Consider the following 27,689-nt stretch of genomic DNA (forward strand, 5'->3'; position numbering starts at 1 on the left):
TTAAAGTTTTCCAAAAAATAGAAGAGGAGGGAATACTCCCAAACTCATTCTATGAAGGCCACATCACCCTAATACCAAAACAAGGCAAAGACCCCACCAAAAAAGAAAACTACAGACCAATGTCCCTGATGAATGTAGATGGAAAAATACTCAACAAAATATTAGCAAACCTAATTCAAAAATACATAAAGAGGATCATACAGCACGACCAAGTGGGATTCATCCCAGGGATGCAAGGATGGTACAACATTCAAAAGTCCATCAACACCATCCACCACATCAACAAAAAGAAGGACCAAAACCACATGATCATCTCCATAGATGCTGAAAAAGCATTTGACAAAATTCAACATCCATTCATGATAAAAACTCTCAGCAAAATGGGTATAGAGGGCAGGTACCTCAACATAATAAACACCAAATATGATAAACACACAGCCAACATTATACTTAACAGCGGAAGCTGAAAGCTTTTCCGCTGAGTTCGGGAACAAGACAGGGATGCGCACTCTCCCCACTGCTATTTAACATAGTACTGGAGGTCCTAGCCACGGCAATCGGACAAAACAAAGAAATACAAGGAATCCAGATTGGTAAAGAAGAAGTTAAACTGTCACTATTTGCAGATGACATTATACTGTACATAAAAAACCCTAAAGACTCCTCTCCAAAACTATTAGAACTGATATCGGAATACAGCAAAGTTGCAGAATACAAAATTAACACACAGAAATCTGTGACTTTCCTATATACCAACAATGAACCAATAGAAAGAGAAATCAGGAAAACAATTTCATTCACAATTGCATCAAAAATAATAAAATACCTAGGAATAAACCTAACCAAAGAAGTGAAAGACCTATACCCTGAAAACTACAAGTCACTCTTAGGAGAAATTAAAGGGGACACTAACAAATGTTAACTCATCCCATGCTCGTGGCTGGGAAGAATTAATATCGTCAAAATGGCCACCCTGCCCAAAGCAATATACAGATTTGATGCAATCCCTATCAAATTACCAGCAACATTCTTCAACAATCTGGAACAAATAATTCAAAAATACATATGGAAACACCAAAGACCCCAAATAGCCAAAGCAATCCTGAGAAAGAAGAATAAAGTAGGGGGATCTCACTCCCTAACTTCAAGCTTTACTACAAAGCCATAGTAATCAACACAATTTCGTACTATCACAAGAACAGAGCCACAGACCAGTGGAACAGATTAGAGACTGCAGACATTAACCCAAACATATATGGTCAATTGATATTTGATAAAGGAGCCATGGACATACAATGGCAAAATGACAGTCTCTTCAACAGAAGGTGCTGGCAAAATTGGACAGCTACATGTAGGAGAATGAAACTGGACCATTGTCTAACCCCATACACAAAAGTAAATTCAAAATGGATCAAAGTCCTGAATGTAAGTCATGAAACCATAAAACTCTTAGAAAAAAACATAGGCAAAAACCTCCTAGACATAAACATGAGTGACCTCTTCTTGAACATATCTCCCCGGGCAAGGAAAACAACAGCAAAAATGAACAAGTGGGACTATATTAAGCTGAAAAGCTTCTGTATAGGAAAAGACACCATCAATAGAACAAAAAGGAACCCTACAGTATGGGAGAATATATTTGTAAATGACAGATTCGATAAAGGCTTGACGTCCAAAATATATAAAGAGCTCACACACCTCAACAAACAAAAAACAAATAATCCAATTAAAAAATGGGCAGAGGAACTGAACAGATAGTTCTCCAAAAAAGAAATACAGATGGCCAACAGACACATGAAAGATGCTCCACATCGCTAATTGTCAGAGAAATGCCAATTAAAACCACAATGAGGTATCACCTCACACCAGTAAGGATGGCTACCATCCAAAAGACAAACAGCAACAAATGTTGGTGAGGTTGTGGAGAAAGGGGAACACTCCTAGACTGCTGGTGAGAATGTAAATTAGTTCAACCATTGTGGAAAGCAGTATGGAGGTTCCTCAAAATGCTCAAAATAGACTTACCATTTGACCCAGGAATACCACTCATAGGAATTTACTCTAAGAACGCACCACTCAAGTTTGAAAAAGACAGATGCACACCTATGTTTATTGCAGCACTATTTACAATAGCCAAGAATTGGAAGCAACCTAACTCTTCATCAGTAGATGAATCGATAAAGAAGATATGGTACATATACACAATGGAATACTACTCAGCCATAAGAATAGGGCAAATCCTACCATTTGCAACAACATGGATGGAGCTAGAGGGTATTATGCTCAGTGAAATAAGCCAAGCGGAGGAAGAGAAATACCAAGTGATTTCACTCATCTGTGGAGTATAAGAACAAAGGAAAAACTGAAGGAACAAAACAGCAGCAGAATCACAGAACCGAAGAATGGACTAACAGGTACCAAAGGGAAAGGGACTGGGGAGGATGGGTGGGTAGGGAGGGATAAGAGGGTGAAGAAGAAAGGGGTTATTATGATTAGCATGCATAATGTGAGGGTGGGAGAAAGGGGAGGGCTGTACAACACAGAGAAAACAAGTAGTCATTCTACAGCATTTTGCTATGCTGATGGACAGTGACTGTGAAGGGGTTTGTGCAGGGCACCTGTTATAGGGGAGAGCCTAGTAAACATAATATTCTTCATGTAATTGTAGATTAAAGATAACAAAGAAGAAAAGGATAGAAAAGTGGGTTTACTCCCTGATAGGATAAAACTAACTAAATCAACGATTAAAGCATGCTTTAAATATCCTTAATTTTGATCATTTAAAGGGTGTCAGATGATCAGCTATGGAAGTACATTTTTCTGATAATATTCCTTTCTCTTAAAAAAAAAAGCAGTTCCTTTGTGGTGATCTCCAATAAGTTCTTGACAATGATATAAAGGGCATATCAAAGTGTGGGCAAAGGGTTTGTTTGTGTTTATACAGAGGATCAAAACCCAATTTGGCTACCCAGAAAACGAATTAAGATACGATATGAAGAACTTCCATCATCATCATTCTCTGGAAGAGTCATTCCAGAAGATGAACATCAAAAAACTTCAACAAAAATCCTGGCGCTGTTGCATTTGTAGCTGCATTCATCCCACCAGTTCCTGGACTTGCCATTGGAATGAAGAAGGAGATATCTAAGCTGGCCTGTGCATACAGTAAAACAACAAATTTGACTGGATCTATACTGTCGGAACTCAACCAAGAATTAGGAGAAGTGCAAGTTGCAGCGCTCCAAAATCTTGTGACTACAGACTATCTACTGTTAAAAGAACATATGGGATGTGAACAGTTCCCAGGAATGTGTTGTTTTAATTTGTCTGATTTTTCTCAAACTATTCAAATTCAGTTAGACAATATCCATCATATCATTGATAAGTTTTCACAAAAGCCTATGGTGCCTAACTGGTTTTCTTGGTTTCACTGGAGATGGCTGGTAATTGTAGGTCTGCTTTGGTTATGTAGCGGTATTCCTATTATGTTAATGTGTGTATGCAATTTAATTAGTAGTTTAAAACCTATACATGCTTATGTTACTCTACAAGAAGATATGTCAAAGAAATAATCAATCTTCCCATGTTTTCTTCCGTCTGCTACTTGTATAGCTTTCCTTCTTCCTTCCTAATTACAACTCTTAAGTAGAATTCATGCCTCATAACAAAATTACCGAGTATAATAATTCTTCCAAGTGGTAAAGATACCTCAAGACAAATGCTGGGCATAGAAGCCACAGGGCATAAATATGCAAAGAAGTAAAAAGCTAACCTTTTCCAAGAATATTGCTTCTCTCTCACTTACCAACTTTACATTTCCCTGTATGGCCCTGGAAGATGACTGGTTAGCCAGAGACGGGTAAGATTCCTCAAGGGAGGAACAACCTAAGACAGGCACAGTCGCAGGGGGGTCATCAGGTGAGAAATTGGGGATCAACAGAGGTGAGGCTTAGAACCTCACGCCCCCTGTTTTGAGAGAAATCTTCTGCATCCGTGGATGTTTTGTTGCCCTTGTCTAGCTTGGATTAATACTTAGTCTATAGGCACACACCTGATCATCTACATTTGCCCTCTTACAGCACTAAACTATGTTTTCTACCTTTATCTCGCATCAAACTACCACTTCAGCATTTTATTAAAAATAATAATAATAATAATAACAACAATAATAATAAGGGAGAAATGTGGGATTTAATATAAATCAAGTATAAAAATCAAACGAATGTTCATATTTGACCTGATTGTTTGTAGTTCATAATGCGTGATCAAAACCGAAAGTTTCTGTGATGACTGCCCTTGCACTGTTCACCATGTAATAACTTATTCACTATGTAAGAATTTGTTCACCATGTAAGAACTTGTTCGTTATGCTTCAGAAGATTGGAGACTGTTGAGAACTAGGCTTGGGGTTGATTAATGATTGTGCATTGAGTCCCCTATACAGAATTTTATTGTTGTTAACAACCATTTGATTATTAAATATGAGAGATGCCTTTTCAAAAAAAAATACAGTTGAATGTGAAAATAAAATAAAATAAAATAAAAAGTATGAAGCATGATGGATATGAAAAATGTATGAGGCCTATTCAGAAAAAAATAATTTTTTTCTGAAAGGTAACATGAAATTCCATGTATATAAAATAGCATAAATAAAGACCAACTTAAAAGTGGTCAAATATTTGCAACATATATCACAAATTGTTAATGAAGAATAAGTAATAACAATGCTCAGTTCTAGGAAATAGTATAAAAAAGGAAAAGATATTTATAGTAAAATGACTGCAACACACCTGAAAGTTGATATATAAAAAAACATGTTTATAATAAAAATAATAGAATCATATAATAAGCTCAAGGTAGTCATTCTTTATAATAGTGAATTTTTTCTTTAAGAAGTCACAAAGATTCAACTGTTAGGATTGATTTCAAATCATAATGTAATGAACCAAAAAGAAATATTACTTATTCTCCAAATGATGATACAAATTTGTAACCATTGAGTTAAAAAAAAGTTTGCTTTTAATTATCAAAGTAGTTTGAAAACCTACCCACAAAGGACATTTCATATTTATGAATATGCCAATTAATAAGAATATACTACATGAAATTTTGTGGAAGGGTATAATAGAGACATTAAGTGTCATTATTACTTTTAAGCTTAATTTTTCCATTTTTGTTGTGTTAATGTTTTAATAATACATAGCAATTATACAAGGTGAAAATACGTTGCCAAAGTGCAAAAATACTTGTATTCTGTCACGGTAATTAGCAGTTAAAGATGTTATTGAATAACAGGATATAAAGGTAGGCTTGCTCGTTTTCATTCTATTTTTATTTTCTGTGAAGTCCTCTATTGCATATCACTGTGGAATCTTCAATTCTCTGAGGACAATGTCCCCACTGCTGCCTGTTTCGGGGTCTTTGCCAAAAGATTACACAAAAGATTCATAAATAACGCTGGATCCTAATTCATCTGGGACTTGAGTCCACATACAAGCCATGCAAACCTTTCCTAATTCTTCTAACCCTCAGGATGTTCAGGGATAAACAAGCAACAGAAACCAGTATGTCTGTAGTCTTTGAGAGACTAAGAAAATTGTTTTCTTTAAGAAACAGTTTGATAAATTTTACCAAGAACAATGGATAGTTAATTGAATTGTGGTAAAAAGAAACAAGAGTTTATAATTTTGAGTTAATTGAAGATTTTGATAGGGCTGGATCTGTATATCAACAAATGTTAGGTCACTTAAAAATAGGTGAAACAAAGGACTTCTGGAAGCAACATTGAATTGGAAATCATGAGCTGACATAACTTAGATTCCTGTAGTTTTTTAAAAGACAAAATAAGGAAACATATATTAGTGAAACAATAGTGTCTATAAATTTTTTCAAGATATGTAGGAGCAAGGACATGGCTCAAATTTCCAGACTTGTGTAAAGCACAGGGTGTTAAGACTGAAGAAAAGAGAGGTACGTGGGTGTAATGTTTCTTTTTCTATGTCTCAAGTCTCTTATTCTACTTAATTATTTTAATTGCTTAATCTATTGCAACTATTCATTAAATTTATTGTTAGTTGTGTGATATTCATACTCAGGGGAGTGCCCAGCTAATCCTAAAACATCAAACCAGGGTCATCCTTGCATCTCTTTACCAAAACCTGAAAACTCTTAGGTATTTACTATGGGAAATGGGCAGATGCTGTGTACAGAGTATCTCCTACTAATGAAGGAAAGGATATTTTAAACTCATTAAGTGAAACCTTTACATACCAAGTAACTTAGAATTTGCATAACGATTGATGTGGTTTTTCATCAAATTATTTATGGTCTTTAAGAAGTGTAGGAGATTGAAGTCATTTTAGAAGGAATTAGTGTAGTTATTTGTTGTTAAGTAAGGATCAACCACAGAGCAGGCGATGGTCCAAAAGCAGAATGTAAGAGTTTTATTCTGTGGTGTGAATATATTTCTGGCAAGTGTATTGAGTAAATATGGATAGAATCCAAAAAACGAAAGCTATTTCTCTGCCAAACACAGTGGTAAGTTAGGTAACAATTTTTGCCTCAATGTAGGTATTATATATATGCTGAGTACATAGTCAGGTCAGGGTGTGACTTAGGAGCCACCCAGAACGTTTCCTACACCAAATATTAAAGCCACCAGGAATCTCCTAAATTAGAGTTAAGATATAGCAAAAGTAAGAGTTGTCAGAGTAGTTTTAAAATTGAGTTCACATAATAAATATTATAACTTATCTAGGTCTGGGGATAAGTATTACCTTGAATTAACTCTATATCTTAGTCTCCTACAGCTCTGAGGTTATTGCATTAAACAAGATGAAAATGCTGTTTCCAACAAATTTTTTACATCCGCTATTAAGCATAAAGGTGACAAAAACACAGAGAAAGTTCTTAATGTGGCTTGGGAGATTGGGAAGGACTTCTCTAAAGAGTTAAATAGAAACAGAGGAATGAATCACAAAGACCCAGGTATAGGTCAGAATCAGCTTAATGGATGTAGTAAGGGCGAGGGAAAAAACATAAATGATTACACAAAATTTTTTCCAGACAGGTAGGACATATAAGGTGACTTGTGCAGTGGAACAGTCTCTGACCGCATTGGTAGAGGAAACTAGAAATATGTTGTGTCACGCACACTTGTTGTGTTTTTAGTTCATTCATGAAAAAAATGCTGCAACCAGAAAGTGACAATGAGGAAAACCTTGGTTATTGATAAGGAAAATATTCTTAAGGGAAGTAGTACACCATGAGCTAATCTATTCCAAAGTGCAAATTAAAGTAATAGTGCACATTTTAAAAATTCTCATGGAAGTTTCTATGTTCCTTGGACTACAGTATTCAAAAAACTCCATAAAAACAATTTTTTTCACACACACAGTCATGAGCATATAGTAGGCTATAAAATCAATTTGATGATACATGTATTTATTTTTAATGAGATATATTAGAACATACACATCAGAGAGTAGAGAACCTAAGGGTTAGTTTTTTGTTTCCAATACATGTGTTTAAGTATTTGTGTAGGTGTGAGCAGGTACACTGGGCTGCAATATGAAATGTCTACCTTACCATGTGTTGTAGTAAAAAACATTTGAAAGCCAGGTTTATGGTCCACCAATGATATGCTATCAACAGAGCCAAGAGCATGAATTATTTTTAAAACTCATTATCAAGAAAAACAAAACACATGTAAAATACATTGCTTGCCTTTCCTGAACAAAACCCACTGTAAGACAATTTTTCCACTCTCTAATCAGATCTTACTTCCATTGCTTTTACATGCAGACTGGGAAAAAGACAGGACCCAGGAATGAGAAACCACACATCTCTCACCAGTTTTATCCTTCTGGGATTGACAGATGACCCTCAGCTACAGATTCTGATTTTTATATTTCTACTGATCATCTACATGTTGAGTGTAACTGCAAACCTGAGCATCATCATCCTCACATTAGTGGATTCTCACCTAAAACTGCAATGTACTTTTTTCTCCAAAATTTTTCTTTGTTAGAAATCTCATTCACTTCTGCATGCATTCCTAGATTCTTGTACAATATATCAACAGGTGACAGGACTGTTACATATAATGCTTGTGTATGCCAACTATTTTTTACATATGTTTTTGGAATAACGGAATTTTTTCTCCTGGCTACCATTTCCTTTGATCGATATGTAGCCATCTGCAAACCCCTGCATTACATGACTATTATGAACTGCAGGGTCTGCAAACAGCTTGTCTTCTGCTGTTGGATGACTTCTCTACTGATCATATAGCCACCACTTAGCCTGGGACTGGACCTGGAATTCTGTGCCTCTAAGGCCATTGACCACTTTGTCTGTGATGCTAAACCAATATTGAAGATCTCATGCTCAGATACATGGTTCATAGAGCAGATGGTTATTATCTGATCTGTGATGATTTTTATTGTGACTCTGGTGTGTGTGGTTTTGTCCTACAAGTGCATCATCAGAACAATTCTAAGATTCCCCTCTGCCCAACAGAGGACAAGAGGCTTTTCTACCTGTTCTTCCCACATTATTGTGGTTTCTATCACCTATGGCAGCTGCATCTTTGTTTATATCAAACCTTCAGCAAAAGATGAAATGGCCATTAATAAGGGAGTAACTATACTCACCACTTCCATTTCCCCCATGTTAAACCCATTCATTTACTCTCTGAGGAACAAACAAGTGAAACAAGCCTTTAATGACTTAGTCAAAAGATTTATATTGCTGTCAAAGAATTAGGGGAACATTGATGTCCAGATCCCTGAGCACTTTTCCTTCTGTTTCTAACTAATTTTGTCTTTTCTTCATCTGTATTTGGCCTTCCATTCAGTACTGAGCCTTGTCAATTTACCACTTTCATCTCCTTATAAAAAAGCTTCTTTCAGATGATAATTGTAATGAAGAAAAATGAGAATAGGTGTTTCAGGAAATCTAAACTTGACTTCATTCCTAAGACATCCTTATCATTGCTGAAAGGATTGGGAAATTTATCTTAAAATATTAGTACAATAGTGAACATCATCACTCAAAAGAAAGCACACACACACAGAAAAACAGAAATAAAACAAAAACCTTACTCAAATGAGAAGGGACTTAATATTGAAAAGAATGCTTTTCTAAGTGTTATGAGGTAAAATTTCATAAATGCAAAATATTTTTCAAGTAGGCAATATGTATAAGATTTATAATTTGAAAGAAACATTTAATAATGGAGTATCATTAAAATCACTTGATTCACATATTATTTTTTTGACTGGATCCTGTCCAATATAAAAGTTATTTAAAATTTGCCAAAGGGACATGATTTAAGTTACAATGAAGAGAGAAATGCACTGGCAAATCCTGTTTAAGATAAATCCTTCAGTGAAGTTACGTAAAACAGATTAACATTGATATTCCAATTAAAATCTTAAATCTTGAATGTAGAGCATTTAAAAAACAGATGGCAGCAAGCACAAGGAAACTAATGTAGGAGCTAGAAGAGTGATAAATAAGCAGTAAGCCAAATATACTGGGAATGAAAAAAAAAAGAATAAAATGTGAATACAAATATCAATGAGACGATTTTCTATTTTAAAAGGAAAAAAGACTTTTCAAGAATCCAAATTATGCACCTAACAATAATTCCTTTAAGGAAGACTAGCATTTCATTACTCAATGCATTATGTACCGACTTCCACTTCTAAAGTTGAACATAGCAAAATTTCCTTTGATTCTTGTTCTCATACTTCAGGCCACTTCTCACACTGTCACTTATGCAGGCAGGAATTGTCCCCTCATTTTTCGACTTCCAATCCCAAAGTGCCCTCCAGTTAAAATGACATTCCCACAGGAATTTTTTGGTGACCTTGTCTTATGATTGCAACAACAGTACCACCAGGCCTTGGTCAGTCTAACTCATTCACACTAGTGTCATCACTTACCCGCTGCTTTCATTCCTTACCAAACTGCATTTCATCTTTACTTGTCCTTCTACTCTCAGTGGAAAATGCCTTGGAGAATGTTTGCTTCATATGTCAAATTCTAGAATGCTTTATGCCTGATGCCTAGACCAATATTAGTTACATAAGGGATAATTAACCAATATGATGATTTGAAGCTTCAGAAGATGCAAATAAGAACTAACATTTGAAGAGGAAAATCACTGAAGTAACAATGACTTAAATCTGTGAATAACAGATAAAGAATAGCATGACTGTAAGAAAGAATCCTGTTAAAATATTTATTTTTAAATATCTAAAGGAAATAAAATGTAAGCCACAATTTGTTGAAAATGTATATTGATGAACCTGAAAATAATCCTACAATATATATGTGTATTCATAATTTACACTGGAGAAATCAAAGTTTAAAAGCATGAATTATTGAAAGGGGATTAAAGATGATGGTATGAGAAGTGAGACAGAAACCTTCTCTCAAAACCAAATATAATATGAAAATACAGTTAATACAACTAATCATAAAAGAGCAACAGGAAAGAAGGCTGCACCAGACTGCATACACCTAGAGAAAATAACAGACCTCATGGAACAGGGCAACGTATCAAAGCTGTGATCCAATTGGATGCAAGCCCTTCCCCAACGCCAGATCATTGCCAAGAGGAAGAGAAATGGAGTGGGGAGGGGGTTCAAACCTAGGACTGCTGAAGACCCAGCCATGTAGATCTGCTCTGGTAGTACAAACCTACATTGCATGGTGCTCTGGAGATTAGTGGGGTTGGAAAGCTGAACAGGTGGAATACTTGGAGAGACTGAGATTCCAGTTGCTTGCGGAAAGCAGGGATCCAAATCTGGCTGCTCTGGGACAAAAGAAAGGCAGGCCATCTGAGAGACTTCCTAACAGCAGGAGGGCTGCTAAAGGGGCAAGGATTACAGAGAGCTTGCTGCTCAGGAGAAAGGACAGGTGGACAAAATTGGGCACACTCTGCCCAGCAGATTGGGAAATTTCAAGAGCTATAGTTGCTCCATTCCCCTGCCTGGTTACCCAGCTCTGAGGCTGCCCACCATAATACACAGCCCACAGTACCTTCCTCCCAGCTGGCACCAGCTTGCAAACTGGCTACCCCTGCTCTTGCACCAGGCCAGCCAGGGGGAGGACCAGCCTATTGCAGCTACAAGCACAAACCATAGAGGATTCTGCCTACATGCTTGGCCCAATGGCCCTGGCAATGGATACAGGCACTGCACTGAGAAGCAGGAAACAGCTCTTTCCTCCTGACAACCACCAGTGCCACTCACCTGCGAATCCTGCCATTGCTCCAGGGGCTGAGCAGGTCCAGAGAGAAGAGCTTCTGGCACTAGAGGGCACCACATACAAATATGAAATACCAAAGGAACCTGGTTCAAACCAAAATCCCACAAACATCGGAAAAACGCCAAGTGAAAATGAATTTATTGATCTTCCAGAATGAGATTTCAAAATAAAAATCATAAACATGCTCTTGGAGGTACAGAAAAATATTGAAGACCACAGTGAAGAATGAGATTCAATCATTAAAGAATACAGTATCTGAAATGAAACACACAATGGAGTGATTTTAAAGCAGATTAGAAGAAGCAGAAGAGACAGTAGGAGAATCAGAGAAGAGGAATACAAAGAAGCTGAGGCACAGAGAGAAATAAGGATCTCTAGAAATAAAAGAACATTGATAGAACTATGTGACCAATCAAAACAGAAAAAAACTTTTGTGTGATAGGTATACCAGGAGAAGAAGAGAGAGAAAAAGGATAGAAAGTGACTTTGAGGAGATAATTGATGAAAATTTCTCTTATCTAGGAAAGCAGTTATTCTCTCAGGCCGTGGAGGTGCACAGAGCTCCCAACAAAAGGGACCCAAGGAAAACAACACCAAGATATATTATAATTAAAATCTCAAAGATCAAGGATAAGGACAGAATATTGGAAGCAACCAGAGAGAGAATAAAGATAACATACAAAGGAAAACCCATCAGGCTATCATCAGACTTCTCAGCGGAAACCTTACAGACCAGAAGGGAGTGGCGTGATATATTTAATACAATGAAGCAGAAGGGCCTCAAAACAAAAATACTCTGCCCAGCAAGATTATCATTTAATTTGAGGAAAGGATTAAACAATTTTCAGATAAAAAGCTGAATTTAGCTCCCACTAACCATCTATCCAGTGTATTTTGGAGGGACTGCTATAGATGGAAGTGTTCCTAAGGCTAAATAGCTGTCACCAGAGAAAATAAAACCACACTAAAAGACTACAACAATTAATTACTAAGCAGATGCAAAATCAAATCAACTATTCCCAAAGTCAATCAAGGGATACATAAAGAGTCCAGAATATAATACCTAATATATTAAGAATTGTGGAGGAAGAAAAAACAGAACCATTGTATTGTGTTTATAATAGCATATTAAGTGAGTTAAATTAGACCATTAGATAATGAGGAAGTTACCCTTGAACCTCTGATAATCAAAAAACTAAAGCTTGCAATGGGAATAAGTGCATACCTATCGATAATCCATCTAAATGTGAATGGTCTGAATGCACCAATAAAAAGACATAGAATCACTGAATGGATAAAAAAACAAGACCCAACTTTATGCTGCCCACAACAGCTCACTTCAAACCCAAAGACATACAAGGACTAAAAGTGAAGGGATGGAGAAGGATATTTCATGCAACTAATAGGGAGAAAAAAACAGGAGTTGAAGTACTTTTATCAAACAAAATAAACTTCAAAACAAAGAAAGTAACAAGAGACAAAGAAGGACATTACATCATGATAAAGGGATCAGTCAAACACAGGGATGGAATCATTATAAATATCTATGAACCCAACACAGGCACAACTACATATGTGAAACAAATATTAACAGAATTAAAGGTGGAGGGAGAATGCAATGCATTCATTTTAGGAGACTTCAACACACCATTCCCTCCAAAGGACAGATCAACCAGACAGAAAACAAGTAAGGAAGCAGAGGCACTGAACAACAGATTTAGAAGAGATGGACCTAACAGACATCTACAGAGCCCTCCATCCAAAACAGCAGGGTACATATTCTTCTCAAGTGCACATTGAATGTTTTCAGAATAGATCATATACTAGGCCATGAAAAGAGCCTCAGTAAATTAAAAAAGATTGAAATTGTACCAACCATCTTCTCAGACCACAAAGATATGAAACTAGAAATAAATTACACAAAGAAAATGAAAAAGCCCACAAACACATGGAGGTTTAACAACATGCTCCTAAATAATCAATAGATCAATGACCAAATAAAAACAGAGATCAAGCAATATATGGAGACAAATGACAACAATAATTCAACACCAAAATACCTCTGGGACATAGAAAAGGCTGTGCTAAGAGAGAAGTATATTCCAATATAGGCCTACTCAGGAAAAAAGAACAATCCCATATGAACAATCTAAATTCACAATTAATGAAACTAGAAAAAGAACGAATGAGGCCCAAAGTCAGTAGAAGGAGGGACATAATATAGATTAAAGCAGAAAATAAATAAAATTGAGGAGAAAATACAATAGAAAGAATCAATGAAAGCAAGTGCTTGTTCTTGGAGAAAATAAACCAAATAGATGAACACATAGCCAGACTTATCAAGAAAAAAAGAGTCTATGCACATAAACAGATTTAGAAAGGAAAAATCACTAAGGACACCACAGAAATACAAAGAATTATTAGATACTACTATGAAAAGTTATTTGTTAACAAACTGGATAATCTAGAAGAAATGGACAACTTTCTAGAAAAACACAACCTTTCAAGGATGACCCAGGAAAAAACAGAAAATATGAACAGACTAATTAACAGCAATAAATTGAATTGGTAATCACAAATCTACCTAAGATCAAAATCCCTGGACCATTGAATTTTATCAAAAACATGGTGAAAACATGCTACCCATCCTCCTTAAATATTTCCAAAAAGCAGAAGAGGAGGGAATACTTCCAAACTCATTCTATGATGCCAGCATAAGAATAATACCAAAACCGGGCAAAGACACCACAAAAAACGAAAACTACCCATCAGTATCCCAGATGAACATAGATAAAAAATACTTAACAAAATATTAGCACCTTGAATTTGAAAATACATCAAAAAGATCATCCATCATGATCAAATAGGGTCTACTCCTGTGATGCAAGGATGGTACAATATTTGAAAATCCATCAGCATCCACCACGTCAACAAAAAGGACAAAACCACAGGATCATCTCCAGAGATGCTGAAAAAGCATTTGACAAAATTCAGCACCCATAAAAGAAATATCTGTGAGTACTAAATTTTAACAAAATTAATTTTATTAACAAAGTATGAAAAATGTAAAATGTAATATATTTAGATGATATGTACTATGAATATTAATATAATGGTAATAAATGATGTTAATTGGATTATATACTATAAAAACTGTAAAATTACATTAAAAATCAGGTAACAAATACAGAGAAATAAATAATAAGTGGAAATGGAAAAAGAAGTAAAAACCAGAGGAGAGGAGAAAAGAAAAAATGGTCTTTAGCCTGGATGTTCAATCTCTGAGAAAGTCCTGCCTCTAGGCATTTTTCTAATTGCTAATCATCTGTTCTAGGCAGAGCCTTCTCCATTGAGCCCATTAAGAACATAGAGGGCCCTGCATATATTTCTCTATATTTAAGGATGTTTGAGAGAAAGGTTCTCCAATTTTTAGCCCCCACTGAATACCAAAAATGTTTAGTGGCCTTCCACATCTCAACCAGATGAAAGCATCTGGGCAGATATCCTCACCCTATGGCTATGCTTCACTTCAGATTTCTGAGATATTTAGCTTCTCTGATTCTTTGATTCTGCCATAACCTATGCTATTAATCCATCATCTTAAATCCAGACAACATATATACTTTAGTTAATATTTTATTTTTGCTTTTTTCTCCAAGTGGGTGATCCTTAGCCTATGTACACGACTACATGAAGGGTGTAGAGTTCAACTTCTGAAAATCATGTGCTCAGCAATACGAGTGAATGTAACTACTGTCACACCACTGATTTCCTACTTCTTTAACCAAAGGTGAAAAACCATTTTCTATTCAAGCCTGGTTTACCCTCTGGGCTCATAGCTTGGTCACAAATGTATATGTTATCCATGATATTAGTTTTCTAGACCATAACCTGGTTACTCTTTGCTACTATTTAGTCACATATTATCTCAGTGTGAGATCCGAAAAAGGATAAACATGCTCATGATTCAGATGAGTTTAAATAGTTATTTCATTAACAATAAATACAGATTGAAGAATATGGCTAAGAGGAGGGAGGTTGCTTAAACTGGTGTGACTTTCCTGCCGTGTTAGAAGCCAAGCAATTCTGCTATCATTAGGCAATGACACTGTCCCCGAGAGCTGACTCCATGGTGAGTAGAGGTAAGAGGGCCATGTGCTCGCCTTACACATAGCCAGTTACGAGTAGTGGTTTATTCGAATCTCATCAAGCAGATAAATTTTGTAGAAAATTATTCAGCAACCTAGGTTTTGCAAATGTTCTCAGGTGGGGATTTTTAAACATTCATTAAAGGAGACAAGATACAATAATTACCAGGCATGTACTCATTGTCTGGTTTCCATGGTTATCAATATATTAAAAATACTTTTCTCTATCACTCTCTGATATTTTATGTTTTTCCTGGCATTTCACCTTATACTATTCACCCATACATTCATTACATTTCACCCACAAGTTTATCTGTAAATATGGCTAGCTGATAAGGAAAATTTCTTTATAGGAATAATACCATTAAGCCATTATCCCACATATCAATATTATCAATAAATCATTATAGATTTTTATATTCTGTGTGTATTCATATTTCCCTGGGTCACATGAAGATGTTTTGTTTTTTGTTTTGTATTTCTTTTAGGTAAGGTGTTTGGATCAAAATCTAACACATTACTTTTGGTAGTTATGTTATTTACATCATTTAAAAATTTCCTTATGATCCTTTCACTTTTTCTTGCTTTCATTAAGGGAGAAATTAGGTCATTTGTAGTGAAAAACATCTTTGAATATTTAACTGATTTCTTCCTTATGGAGTCACTTATCTTGTTTCTCAATCATCCAGTTTCTTTTTACATGTTAGCTAGATTTAAATATTGACTTGATTTAGATTCATACTTTTAGCAAAATGATCAATAGGTGAGGTGGTATATTTTCTGTTGCACCACATCATGACCCTTACAATGTACATTTGACATACTTTTAGCAATGCTTAGATTAGTCAGTGTATTCAGGTCTTGGCATCCTGATGTCTCTATTATGAATATCCCCATCAATAATTCACAAATGGTCTTTAGCACACAGTAACACATTGTTGAGCTTCATTCTTCTCTTAATAGTTTTTAAAACATTGTTTTCTTTTGTATTTCTGTGAATTCATGGCTTTTTTGATAACATATTTGACTCCAAGAAAAGGTAGAAAGGAGCATTGCCTCTTTTATCAATGTTTTATGGTAGTAAAAAATGATGTCCTAGTGACTTCCACTGGTGATCAATTTCCATTTAAAGACTATATGATCACAGATTTTAAAAATATATTATCTATCTTTTATTTGATTCATTATGTTATTTGCAAACCCAAATGTGCCATTTTATTTTATTTTTATGTTGGTATCATTAATGTATAATTACATGAGAAACATTATGGTTAATAGACTCCCCCCATTATCAAGTCCCCTCACCATACCCCATTACTGTCACTGTCCATCAGCATAGTAAGATGCTATAGAATCACTACTTGTCTTCTCTGTGCTGTACTGCCTTCCATGTGCCCCATCCTCCCTACATTATGTTTGCTAATCATAATGCCCACTTTTCCCCCTTATCCCTACCTTCCCACCCATCCTTCCCAGTCCCTTTCCCTTTGGTAACTGTTAGTCCATTCTTGGGTTCTGTGAGTCTGCTGCTGTTTTGTTTCTTCAGTTTTTGCTTTGTTCTTATGCTCCACAGATGAGTGAAATCATTTGATACATGTCTTTCTTTGCCTGACTTATTTCACTGAGTATAATACCCTCTAGCTCCATCCATGTTGTTCCAAATGGTAGGATTTGTTTTCTTCTTATGGCTGAATAATATTCCATTGTGTATATGCACTACATCTTCTTTATCCATTCATCCACTGATGGACACTTAGATTGCTTTCATTTCTTGGCTATTGTAAATAGTGCTGTGATAAACATAGGGGTGCATATGTCTTTCTGAAACTTGGCTCCTGCATTCTTAGTGTAAACTCCTAGGAGTGGAATCCCTGAGTCAAATGGTATTTCTATTTTTAGTTTTTTGAGGAACCTCCATACTGCTTTCCACAATAGTTGAGCTAATTTACATTCCCACATGCAGTGTAGGAGGGTTCCCCTTTCTCCACATCCTTGCCAGCACTTGTTGTTTTTCTTTTGGATGTTGGCCATCCTAACTGGTGTGAGGTGATATCTAATTATGGTTTTAATTTGCATTTCTCTGATAGTTAACAATGTGGAGCATCTTTTCATATGCCTGTTGGCCATCTGAATTTCTTTTTTGGAGAATTGTCTGTTCAGATCCTCTGCCCATTTTTTAATTGGTTAATTTGCTTTTTGTTTGTTGAGGCACATGAGCTCTGTATATATTTTGGATGTCAACCTCTTATCAGATTTGTCATTTATGAATATCTTCTCCCATAGTGTAGGACACCTTTTTGTTCTACTGACGGTGTCCTTTGCTGTATAGAAGCTTTTTAGTTTAATATAGTCCCACTTGCTCATTTTTGCTTTTGTTTTCCTTTCCCATGGAGATATGTTCATGAAAAAGTTCCTCGTGTTTATATTCAAGAGAGTTTTGCCTATATTTTCTTCTAAGAGTTTTATGGTTTCATGACTTACATTCAGGTCTTTGATCCATTTGGAGTTTACTTTTGTATATAGAGTTAGACAGTAATCCAGTTTTATTCTCTTACATGTAGCTGTCCAGTTTTGCCAACACCAGTTGTTGAAGAGGCTGTCATTTCCCCATTGTATGTCCATGGCTCATTTATCATATATTAATTGATCATATATATTTGGGTTAATATCTGGACTCTCTATTCTGTTCCACTGGTCTGTGGCTCTGTTCTTGTGCCAGTATCAAATTGTCTTGATTACTGTGGCTTTGTAGCAGAGCTTGAAACCAAGGAGTGTAATCCCCCCAGCTTTATTCTTCCTTCTCAGGATTACTTTGGCTATTCAGTGTCTTTTTTGATTCCATATAAATTTTAGAACTCTTTGCTCTAGTTTGTTGAAGAATGCTGTCAGTATTTTGGTAGAGATTGCATTGAATCTGTAGATTGCTTTAGGCAGGATAGCTATTTTGTCAATATTAATTCTTCCTATCTGTGAGCATTCCATTTATTGGTATCTTCTTTAATTTCTCTCATGAGTGTCTTGTAGTTTTCAGAGTATAGGTCTTTCACTTGCTTCATTAGGTTTATTCCTAGGTATTTTATTATTTTTGATGCAATTGTGAATGGAATTGTTTTCTTGATTTGCTTTCTGTGAGTTTGTTAGTGTATAGGAATGCCAACATATTTCTGGGTAATAATTTGGTATCCTGAAACTTTGCTGAATTCAGATATTAGTTCTAATAGTTTTGGAGTGGATTCTTTAGGGTTTTTTTATGTATAATATCATGTCATCTGCTAACAGTGACAATTTAAATTCTCCCTTACCAATCTGGATGCATTTTATTTCTCTGTTTTGTCTAATTGCCATGGTAAAGACCACCAGACGTATATTGAATAAAAGTGGAGAGGGTGGGCATCCTTGTCTTGTTCCCGATCTTAAAGGATAGGCTTTCAGCTTCTCACTGTTAAGTATTATGTTGGCGGTGGGTTTGTTATATATGACCTGTATTATGTTGAGATACTTGCCCTCTATACCCATTTTGTTGAGAGTTTTTATCACGAATGGGTGCTGAATTTTGTTGAATGCTTTTTCAGCATCTATGGGGATGATCATGTGGTTTTGGTCCTTCTTTTTGTTGATGTGGTGGATGATGTTGATGGGTTTTCAAATGTTGTACCATCCTTGCATCCCTGGGATGAATCCCATTTGATCATGTTGTATGATCCTCTTGATGATTTTTGAATTCTGTTTGCTAATATTTTACCTCTTGTTTTCTTGATTATAGCCATACTAACAGGTGGGAACTGATAGTTCATTGTGGTTTTGATTTGCCTTTCCTGATTATTTATGATGTTGATTATATTTCCACATACCTGTCCACCAAGTGGATGACTGACTTCTTTTTTAAAATGTCTGTTTAGTTCAATTGACAATTTTTTAAATCACGTTTTTATTTTGTTGTTGCTATTGTGTTGTATACATGTCTCCTACATATTTTGGAATTTTTGAGGGCCATCCATATAGTTTATCTGATATCGTTTGCAAAAATTTTCTTCTCTTTGGTAGTTTGCCTTATCAGTTTGTTAATGGTTTCCTTCTGAGCAAAATTTTCTTAGTTTGATGTAGTCTTACTTACTGATTTTTGCTTTTGTCACTTGTGGTTTGTGTCATATCCAAAATATTATTCCAAAGACTAATGGACAGCAGGTTCTTCCCTATTCTGTTGTCTAGGAGCTTTATAATTTCAAGTCTTATATTTAAATTTTTGGTCCATTTCCAGTTACTTTTCATGAGCTGCATAAGACAGGGGTCCAGTTCTATTTTTCTACATATGGTCATCCAATATTCCCAACACTATTATTGAAAATATTCCTTTCCCTGCTGAGTGTTCTTGGCTTCCTTGTCAAATAATGTATGTGGACATTTATATCTGGGCTGTCTATTCTGTTCCATTGTTCTATGTGTCTGTTTTGATGCCAGGACCATAGAGTTTTAACTGTAGGTTTGTAGGGTAGTTTCAAATAAAAAAGTGTGATACCTCCAGATTTGTTATTTCCTCTGTTTACTACTCTGGCTTTTTCATTGAAAACTATTAAAATCAATATTGAAGTATTTAACCTTTTATTACATGTTAATAAATGTTAAACAATTTTTACTGTATATTTTAATTAAATATTTTATTATTAATTTAATTAAATATTAGAAATAAGTGCAAAAATAAATAGCATGAGTCCTTTAAAAAGTATAAAGTATGAAGGATATGAAAAGCATATGAGGCCTATTCAGAAAACTGAAATTATTTTCTAAAAAGTAACATGAGAGTCTATGTAAAGAAAATAGTATAAACACATTTAAAGACCAGCTTACAAGTGGTGATATATGTGCAATTCACATTACAAGTCATTGATACATAAGTATTAACAATTAATGCTCAGTTCTAGGAAATATTCTAAGAGGAAAAAGATTTTTATACAAAAATGTCTCCATCACAGATAAAAGTTGATTTAAAAGGAAATATTTATCATAAAATTGTGGTATCATATGAAAAGCTCAAGGTTGTCATTCTTTATAATAATTAAAGTTTTCTTTAAGAAATCACAAAATTTGAACTGTTAGGACTCATTTAAAATTTTGATGAAAGGTACCAAAAGAAACAATACATATTCTCCAAGTGATGATACAAATGTGTAACTGTTGAGTAAAAACAGGTTTTTTTAAATTATCAAAGTAATTTGAAAAACCAGTCCATAAGGGATATTTCATATTTGTGAATATATCAATTAATAAGAATATATTTACATGGAATTTTATGGAAGGTAAAATAGAGACATTAAGGGTGGTTATTAAGTTTAAGCTTAATTTTTCCATTTTTGTTATTTTAATTTTTTAATAAAAATAACAATTCTTAAGGTAAAAATATGTTACCAAAAGAGAAAAGGGGTAATTATGTTCTGTTATGGTAATTAGCAGCTAGAGATGTTATTGAATAAAAGGAGGAAAAGGTAGTCTTGCTCTTTTTCATTAGATTTTTATTTTGTGTAAAGTCCTGTGTTGAATATCATTGTGGAATCTTCAGTTCTCTGAGGACATTGTCCCCACGGCTGCCTGTTTCAGGGTCTTTGCCAAAACATTACACAAAAGATTCATAAATAACTTTGGATCCTAATTCATCTGGGACTTGTGTCTGCATATATGCCTATGCAAACTTTTCCTCATCCTTCTTACCTTCAGGACGTTCAAGAATAAATAAGCAACTTAAACCACTATACTTACAGACTTTGATAGACTTAAAAATTATTTTATTTAAGAACAGTTTCAAATGTTTTACCAAGGTTAGAGAGATGAAGAATTAATTGAATTGTGGAAAAAAATCCCCAATGTCTATAATTTTGAATTGATTGAAGGCTTTGATAGAGCTAGATTTGAATATCAACAAATAGTAGGTCACCTAGAAATAGGTGAAAAGAAGCACTTTTCAAAGCAACCTTATATTGAAAATCACCTGCTGACATAATTTACATCCCTGCACTCTCTAATATGTTCAGTTTTCTAAAAGACAAAAGAAGAAAACATATATTAGTCAAACAATAGTGACAATATTTTCAAGATATTTAGGAGCAATAACATGGCTTAAATTTTCCAGACTTGTGTAAGGCACAGTGGTGTTAAGACTGAAGAAAAGAGAGGTAGGTGGGTGTACATGTTTCTATATCTCAAGTCTATATTCTACCTAATTATTTTAATTGCTTATTCTATTGTAACTATTCATTTAATTTATTCTTAGTTGTGTGAGGTTCTCATTCATGTGAGTGCCCTGCTCATCCTCAAACATCAAACCAGGGTCATTCTTGTACCCCTTTACTGAAACCTGAAAACTCTTGGAGATTTACTATGGGAATCGGCAGATGGTCGGCACAAAATATCTCCCACTTCTGAAGGAAAGGACTATTTTAAAGTAATAAAGTGAAATCACATAGACAGTAAATTCAAATTTGTGTAACAAATGATATGGTTTATCATCAACTTATTTATGGCCTTAAACAAGAATTGGAGATCGAAATCATTTCAGCAGGGATTAGTGTAGTTAGTTGTTGTTAAGTAGGATCAACCACAGAGCAGCTGATGGGTCAAAGCCAGAATTTGAGTTTTAATCTGTGGTTTAATATACTTCTGGCAGGTTGATTGAAGAATTATGAATGGAATTCATAAAAGGAAAGCTATTTCTCCGCAAAACACAGTGATAAGTTACGTAACACTTTTTTGCCTTAATGCAGGTGGTATATATATGCTGAGTATATAGTCAGGTCATGGTGTGACTTAGGAGCCACTCGGAATATTGCCTACACCAAACATAAAAGTCAACAAGAATCTTCTAAATTAGATTCTAGATATGGAAAAAGTAGAGTTGTCAGGATAGTTTTAAAATTGAGCCCACATAAATAATAATATAACTCATCTAGGTTTGAGGGTAAATATTACCTTGAATTAACTCTATATCTCAGTCTCCTACACCTTTGCAGTTATTACTTTAAACAAGATGAAAATCCTGTTTCCAACCAATTTTTTGCATCCTCTGTTAAATGTAAAGTGTTACAAAAACACAGAGAAAGTTCTTAATTTGGCTTGGGATATTTGAAAGGACTTCTCTGAAGAGTTCAAGCAGAAAAGAGAGGAAAAAATCACAAAGTGCCACATATAGGTCAGAATCAGCAAATTGATGGAAAGAGGGAGAGGGAAAAAAAAACAGATAAAATTTCTTGCCAGACAGGGAGTCTGTATAAGATGACTTGTGCAGGGGAACAGAGTCTTCAACTGCATTGGTAGATAGATCTAGAAATATCTTGTGTCACAAATACACAACATGAGTTTTTAATTTATTCAGGAAAAAAGGCTACAAGTAGATGGTGAAACTGGGTAAAATTTTGGTTATTGATAAGGGAAATATTCTTAAGGGAAGATATGTGATATGAAATAATTCTGAAGTGCAAATTAAAAGGATAATGCCAATTTAAAAAATTATCATGGAAAATCATGTTTTCTTTCATGTTATTAAAAAAACCTATAAAGTTTTTTATTTTTTTTCAAATACAGGTCATGACCATTCAGTAGGCTATAAAATCAATTTGATGATATTTGTATTTATTTTTAATGAGATACATCAGAACATAAAACATCAGAGAGCAGGGCAACTAAGGGTTAGTATTTTATTGTCATTTTGTTTCCAATATATGTGTGTAAGTATTTGTGTGGGTGTGAACATGTACACTGGGCTGCAATATGAAATGTCTACCTTACCGTATGTTGTAGTAAAAAACATTTGAAAACCAGGTTTCTGATCCATGTAATGATATGCTATCAACAGAGCCAAAAGTATGAATTATTTTTAAAATTCATTTTTAGTAAAACATAATACATGTAAAATACATTTGGCTTTTCTGAACAAAACCCATTGTAACGCTATTTTCCCACCATCTTCTCAGATCTTAATTCTCTCTCTTTAGATGCAGATTGGGCAAAATTCAGGACTGAGGAATGAAAAACCATACATCTCTAATCAGTTTCACCCTCCTGGGATTGACAGATGACCCACAGCTACAGATTCTGATTTTGATATTTCTACTGATCACCTACATGTTGAGTATAACTGGAAACCTGAGCATCATCATCCTCACATTAGTGGATTCTCACCTTAAAACTGCGATGTACTTTTTTCTCCAAAATTTCTCTTTCTTAGAAATCTCATTCACTTCTGCTTGCATTCCTAGATTCTTGTACAGCTTATCAACAGGTGACAGGACAATTACCTATGATGCTTGTGTGTGCCAAATATTTTTTACAGATGTTTTTGCAGTAACAGAATTTTTTCTCTTGGCCACCATGTCCTTTGATCGATACGTAGCCATCTGCAAACCCTTGCATTACATGACTATTATGAACTACAGGGTCTGCAAAAGGCTCGTCTTCTGCTGTTGGATGACTTCTTTGTTGATCATATTGCCACCACTCAGCTTGGGACTGGACCTGGAATTCTGTGCCTCTAATGCCATTGACCACTTTGCATGTGATGCTAACCCTATGCTGAAGATCTCATGCTCAGATACATGGCTCATAGAGCAGATGGTTATTGTTGGTGCTGTGATGATTTTCCTCATGACTCTGGTGTGTGTGGTTCTGTCCTACATGTACATCATCAGAACAATTCTAAGACTCCCCTCTGCCCAGCAGAGGACAAGAGCCTTTTCCACCTGTTCTTCCCACATGATCGTGGTTTCCATCACCTATGGCAGCTGCATCTTTGTTTATATCAAACCTTCAGCAAAAGATGAAATGGCCATTAATAAGGGAGTAAAAGTACTCACTACTTCCATTTCCCCCATGCTGAACCCATTCATTTACACTCTGAGGAACAAACAAGTGAAACGAGCCTTTAATGACTTAGTCAAAAGATTTATATTGCTGTCAAAGAATTAGGGGAACATCTATGTCAGGACCACTGAGCATATTTTCTTCAGTTTCTATCTAATTTTCTCTTTTCCCAGTCCAGACTTGGCCTTCCATTCAGTGCTGACCCTGGTCATGTCACCCCTTTCATCGTCTTATAAAGAAACCTCTTGGAGATAATAATCTTAATGAAGAAAAGTGAGAATAGGTGTTTCAGGACATCTAAGCATGACTTCACCCTTACTATTTCCTTACCAATGCTAAAAGGATTGGGAAATTTATTGTAAAACATTAGTGCAATAGTGCCCACTATTCCTCCAAATATAACAAACACACAATGCAAACCAAAAACCTCAAATAAGAAGAGGTGTAGTATTGAGAAGAATCAATACCTTTCTAAGTGTTATAGGGAAAAATTTCATAAACCCAAGATAAATTAAAATAAGGAATAAGTATAAGATTTAGGATTTGAAAGAAGCATTTACTACTGAAGAATCTTTAAGATGACAATATTCACATGTTTTATTGAGTGGATATTATCCAAGATAAAAGTTATTTAAAATTTGCCAAAGGGTCATGAATTAGGTTACAATGAAGAGAGAAATGTCCAGGTAATTCCTGTTAAAGGTAAATCCTTCAATGAAGTTACATAGCACAGATTTACATTGATGTGCCAATTAAAATGTAAATCTTGAGTGTAGAGTATTTAAGCATACAGATGGCAGCAAGTCCAAGGAAAGTCACAAAAGCAAGAAGAATGATAAATAAGTAGTAAGCCAAATATACTGGGAAAGAAAAAAAAGAACAATAAAATGTGGTTACAAATATCAATGTGATGATTTGCTTTTTTAAATGAAAAAAACTGTGATTTTGAGTCTGAATTATGCATCCAAGCATAATTCCTTAAAGAAAGACCAGAATTTCATTACTGAAAACATTCTGTACCAACTTCCACTTCCACAAGGCAGCATAGTAAAATTTCCTTTGATCCTTGATCTCCTACTTAAGGACACTTGTCACATTGTGGACTCTGTTGGATGGAACTTTCCCTTACCTTTTCAACTTCCAAACCTCCAGTTTAAATGACATGCCCACAGGAATTTTTACTAAGCATGTCTCGTGATTCCACCAATAGTACCACTAGGCCTGGGTTAGTCCGACTCATTCACACTAGTGTCATCACTTACCCGCTGCTTTCATACCTTACCAAACTATAATTTCATGTTTATTTATCCTTATTCTACTTTGAATGGCAAATGCCTTGGGGAATGTCTGCCTCATATGCCAAATTCTAGAATGCTTTATGCCTGGCACCTAGACAAATATTAGTTACATAACGGTTAAGTTTCCAATATGATGATTTGAAATTTGTGATGATGCAAAATGAGAACTCATATGAGATGAGAAAAACACAAGAGTAACATCTGGCATGAGTCTGTTAATAAAAGATAAAGAATTGCATGAGTATAAGTAACAATTGTGTCACAATATTTATTTTTAAATAACTGAAGTAAATAAAATTGAAGCCAAAATTTGTTGAAAATTTATAATATTGAAATATGTGAAAATCACCCTATAGGTTGTATGTATTATCACAATTTACACTGGAGGAATGTGGAGAAATCTAAGTTTAAAAAAGTGAATATTGCTAGCAAGGAGTAGAACTACTATTCAAAACTAGTTTTATTGATTTTTCAAAAGAAATATTTATTCAGGTAAATGGTTCTGCTTCTCAAGAGATAATTACAAGGAACGTCCTAAAAAATACATATTAGACTAAATTTTTTTGGTTGATTTTCTTTTCTTTCTTTTCCATTTTTATTTTTATTAAGGTATCATTGATATACACTCTTATGAAAGTTTCACATGAAAAACAATGTGGTTACTACATTCACCCATATTATCAAGTCCCCCCCATACCCCATTGCAGTCACTGACAATCAGTGTAGTAAGATGCCCAGGGTCACTACTTGTCTTCTCTGTGATGCACTGGTCTTCCCCAGACCTCCCCCAACACCATGTGTGTACTAATCATAATATCCCTCAGTTCCCTTCTCCCTCCCTCTCCACCCACCTTATCCCACCCCTCCCCTTTGGTAACCCTAGTCCCTTCTTGGAGTTTGTGAGTCTGATGCTATTTCGTTCCTTCAGTTTTGCTTCATAGTTGTATTCCACAAATGAGGGAAATCATTTGGTACTTGTCTTTCTCCACCTGGCTTATTTCACTGAGCATAATACCCTCTAGCTCCATCCACGTCATTGCAAATGGTAAGACTTCTTGCTTTCTTATGGCTGAATAGTACTCCACTGTGTATATGTACCACATTTCTTTATCCATTCATCTACTGATGGACACTTAAGTTGTTTCCATATCTTGGCTATTGTAAATAGTGCTGCAATAAACATAGGGGTGCATATGTCTTTTTTGGAACTTGGCTCCTGCATTCTTAGTGTAAATTCCTAGGAGTGGAATTCCTGGATCAAATGGTATTTCTGTTTTTAGTTTTCTGAGGAACCTCCATATTGCTTTCCACAATGGTTGAACTAGCTTACATTTCCACCAGCAGTGTAGGAGGGTTCCCCTTTCTCCACATTCTCTCCAGCATTCATTTTTCCTAGTCTTTTCTATGTGGGCATCCTAATGGGTGTGAGTTGATATCTCATTGTGGTTTTAATTTGCATTTCCCTGATGATTAGCAATGTGGAGCATCTTTTCACGGGCCTGTTGGACATCTGGAATTTCTTTTTTGGAGAATTGTCTGTTCATATCCTCCACCCATTTTTAATAGGGTTATTTTCTTTTTGTTTGTTGAGGCATGTGTACTTTTTATATATTTTGGATGTTAACCCCTTGTCAGATATGTCATTTACAAACATATTCTCCCACACTGTAGGATTCTTTTTTGTTCTGTTGATGGTGTCCTTTGCTGTACAGAAGCTTTTTAGTTTGATGTAGTCCCATTTCTTTATTTGTGCTTTTGTTTCCTTTGCCCGAGGAGATGCGTTCAGGAAAAAGTTGCTTATGTTGATATTTGAGAGATGTTTCCTACGTTTTCTACTAAGTTTTATGGTTTCATGACTTAAATTCAGGTCTTTGATCCATTTCAAGTTTACTTTTGTGTATGGAGTTAGACAATGATCCAGTCTCATTCTCTTGCATATAGCTATCCATTTTTGTCAACACCAGCTGTTGAAGAGGCTGTCATTTCCCCATTGTATGTCGATAGCTCCTTTATTGTATAACAATTAATCATATATGCTTGGGTTTATATCTGGGCTCTCTTTTCTGTTCCATTCATCTATGGGTCTGTTCTTGTGCCACTATCAATTGTCTTGAATACT

The 27,689-nt window shown here is 35.1% G+C and overlaps 1 protein-coding gene across 1 annotated transcript; it reads left to right on the forward strand.

Moving 5' to 3' along the window:
- Positions 1-23,438: 23,438 nt before the first annotated feature.
- On the forward strand, positions 23,439-24,377 carry LOC118914455 (olfactory receptor 6C2-like). Its single transcript, XM_036889403.2, has one exon. The coding sequence runs from the start codon at positions 23,439-23,441 to the stop codon at positions 24,375-24,377; it is 939 nt and encodes a 312-aa protein (XP_036745298.2).
- Positions 24,378-27,689: the final 3,312 nt, after the last annotated feature.

The sequence above is a fragment of the Manis pentadactyla genome, chromosome 10, assembly GCF_030020395.1.
Source record: "Manis pentadactyla isolate mManPen7 chromosome 10, mManPen7.hap1, whole genome shotgun sequence".
Taxonomy (NCBI): Eukaryota; Metazoa; Chordata; class Mammalia; order Pholidota; family Manidae; genus Manis; species Manis pentadactyla.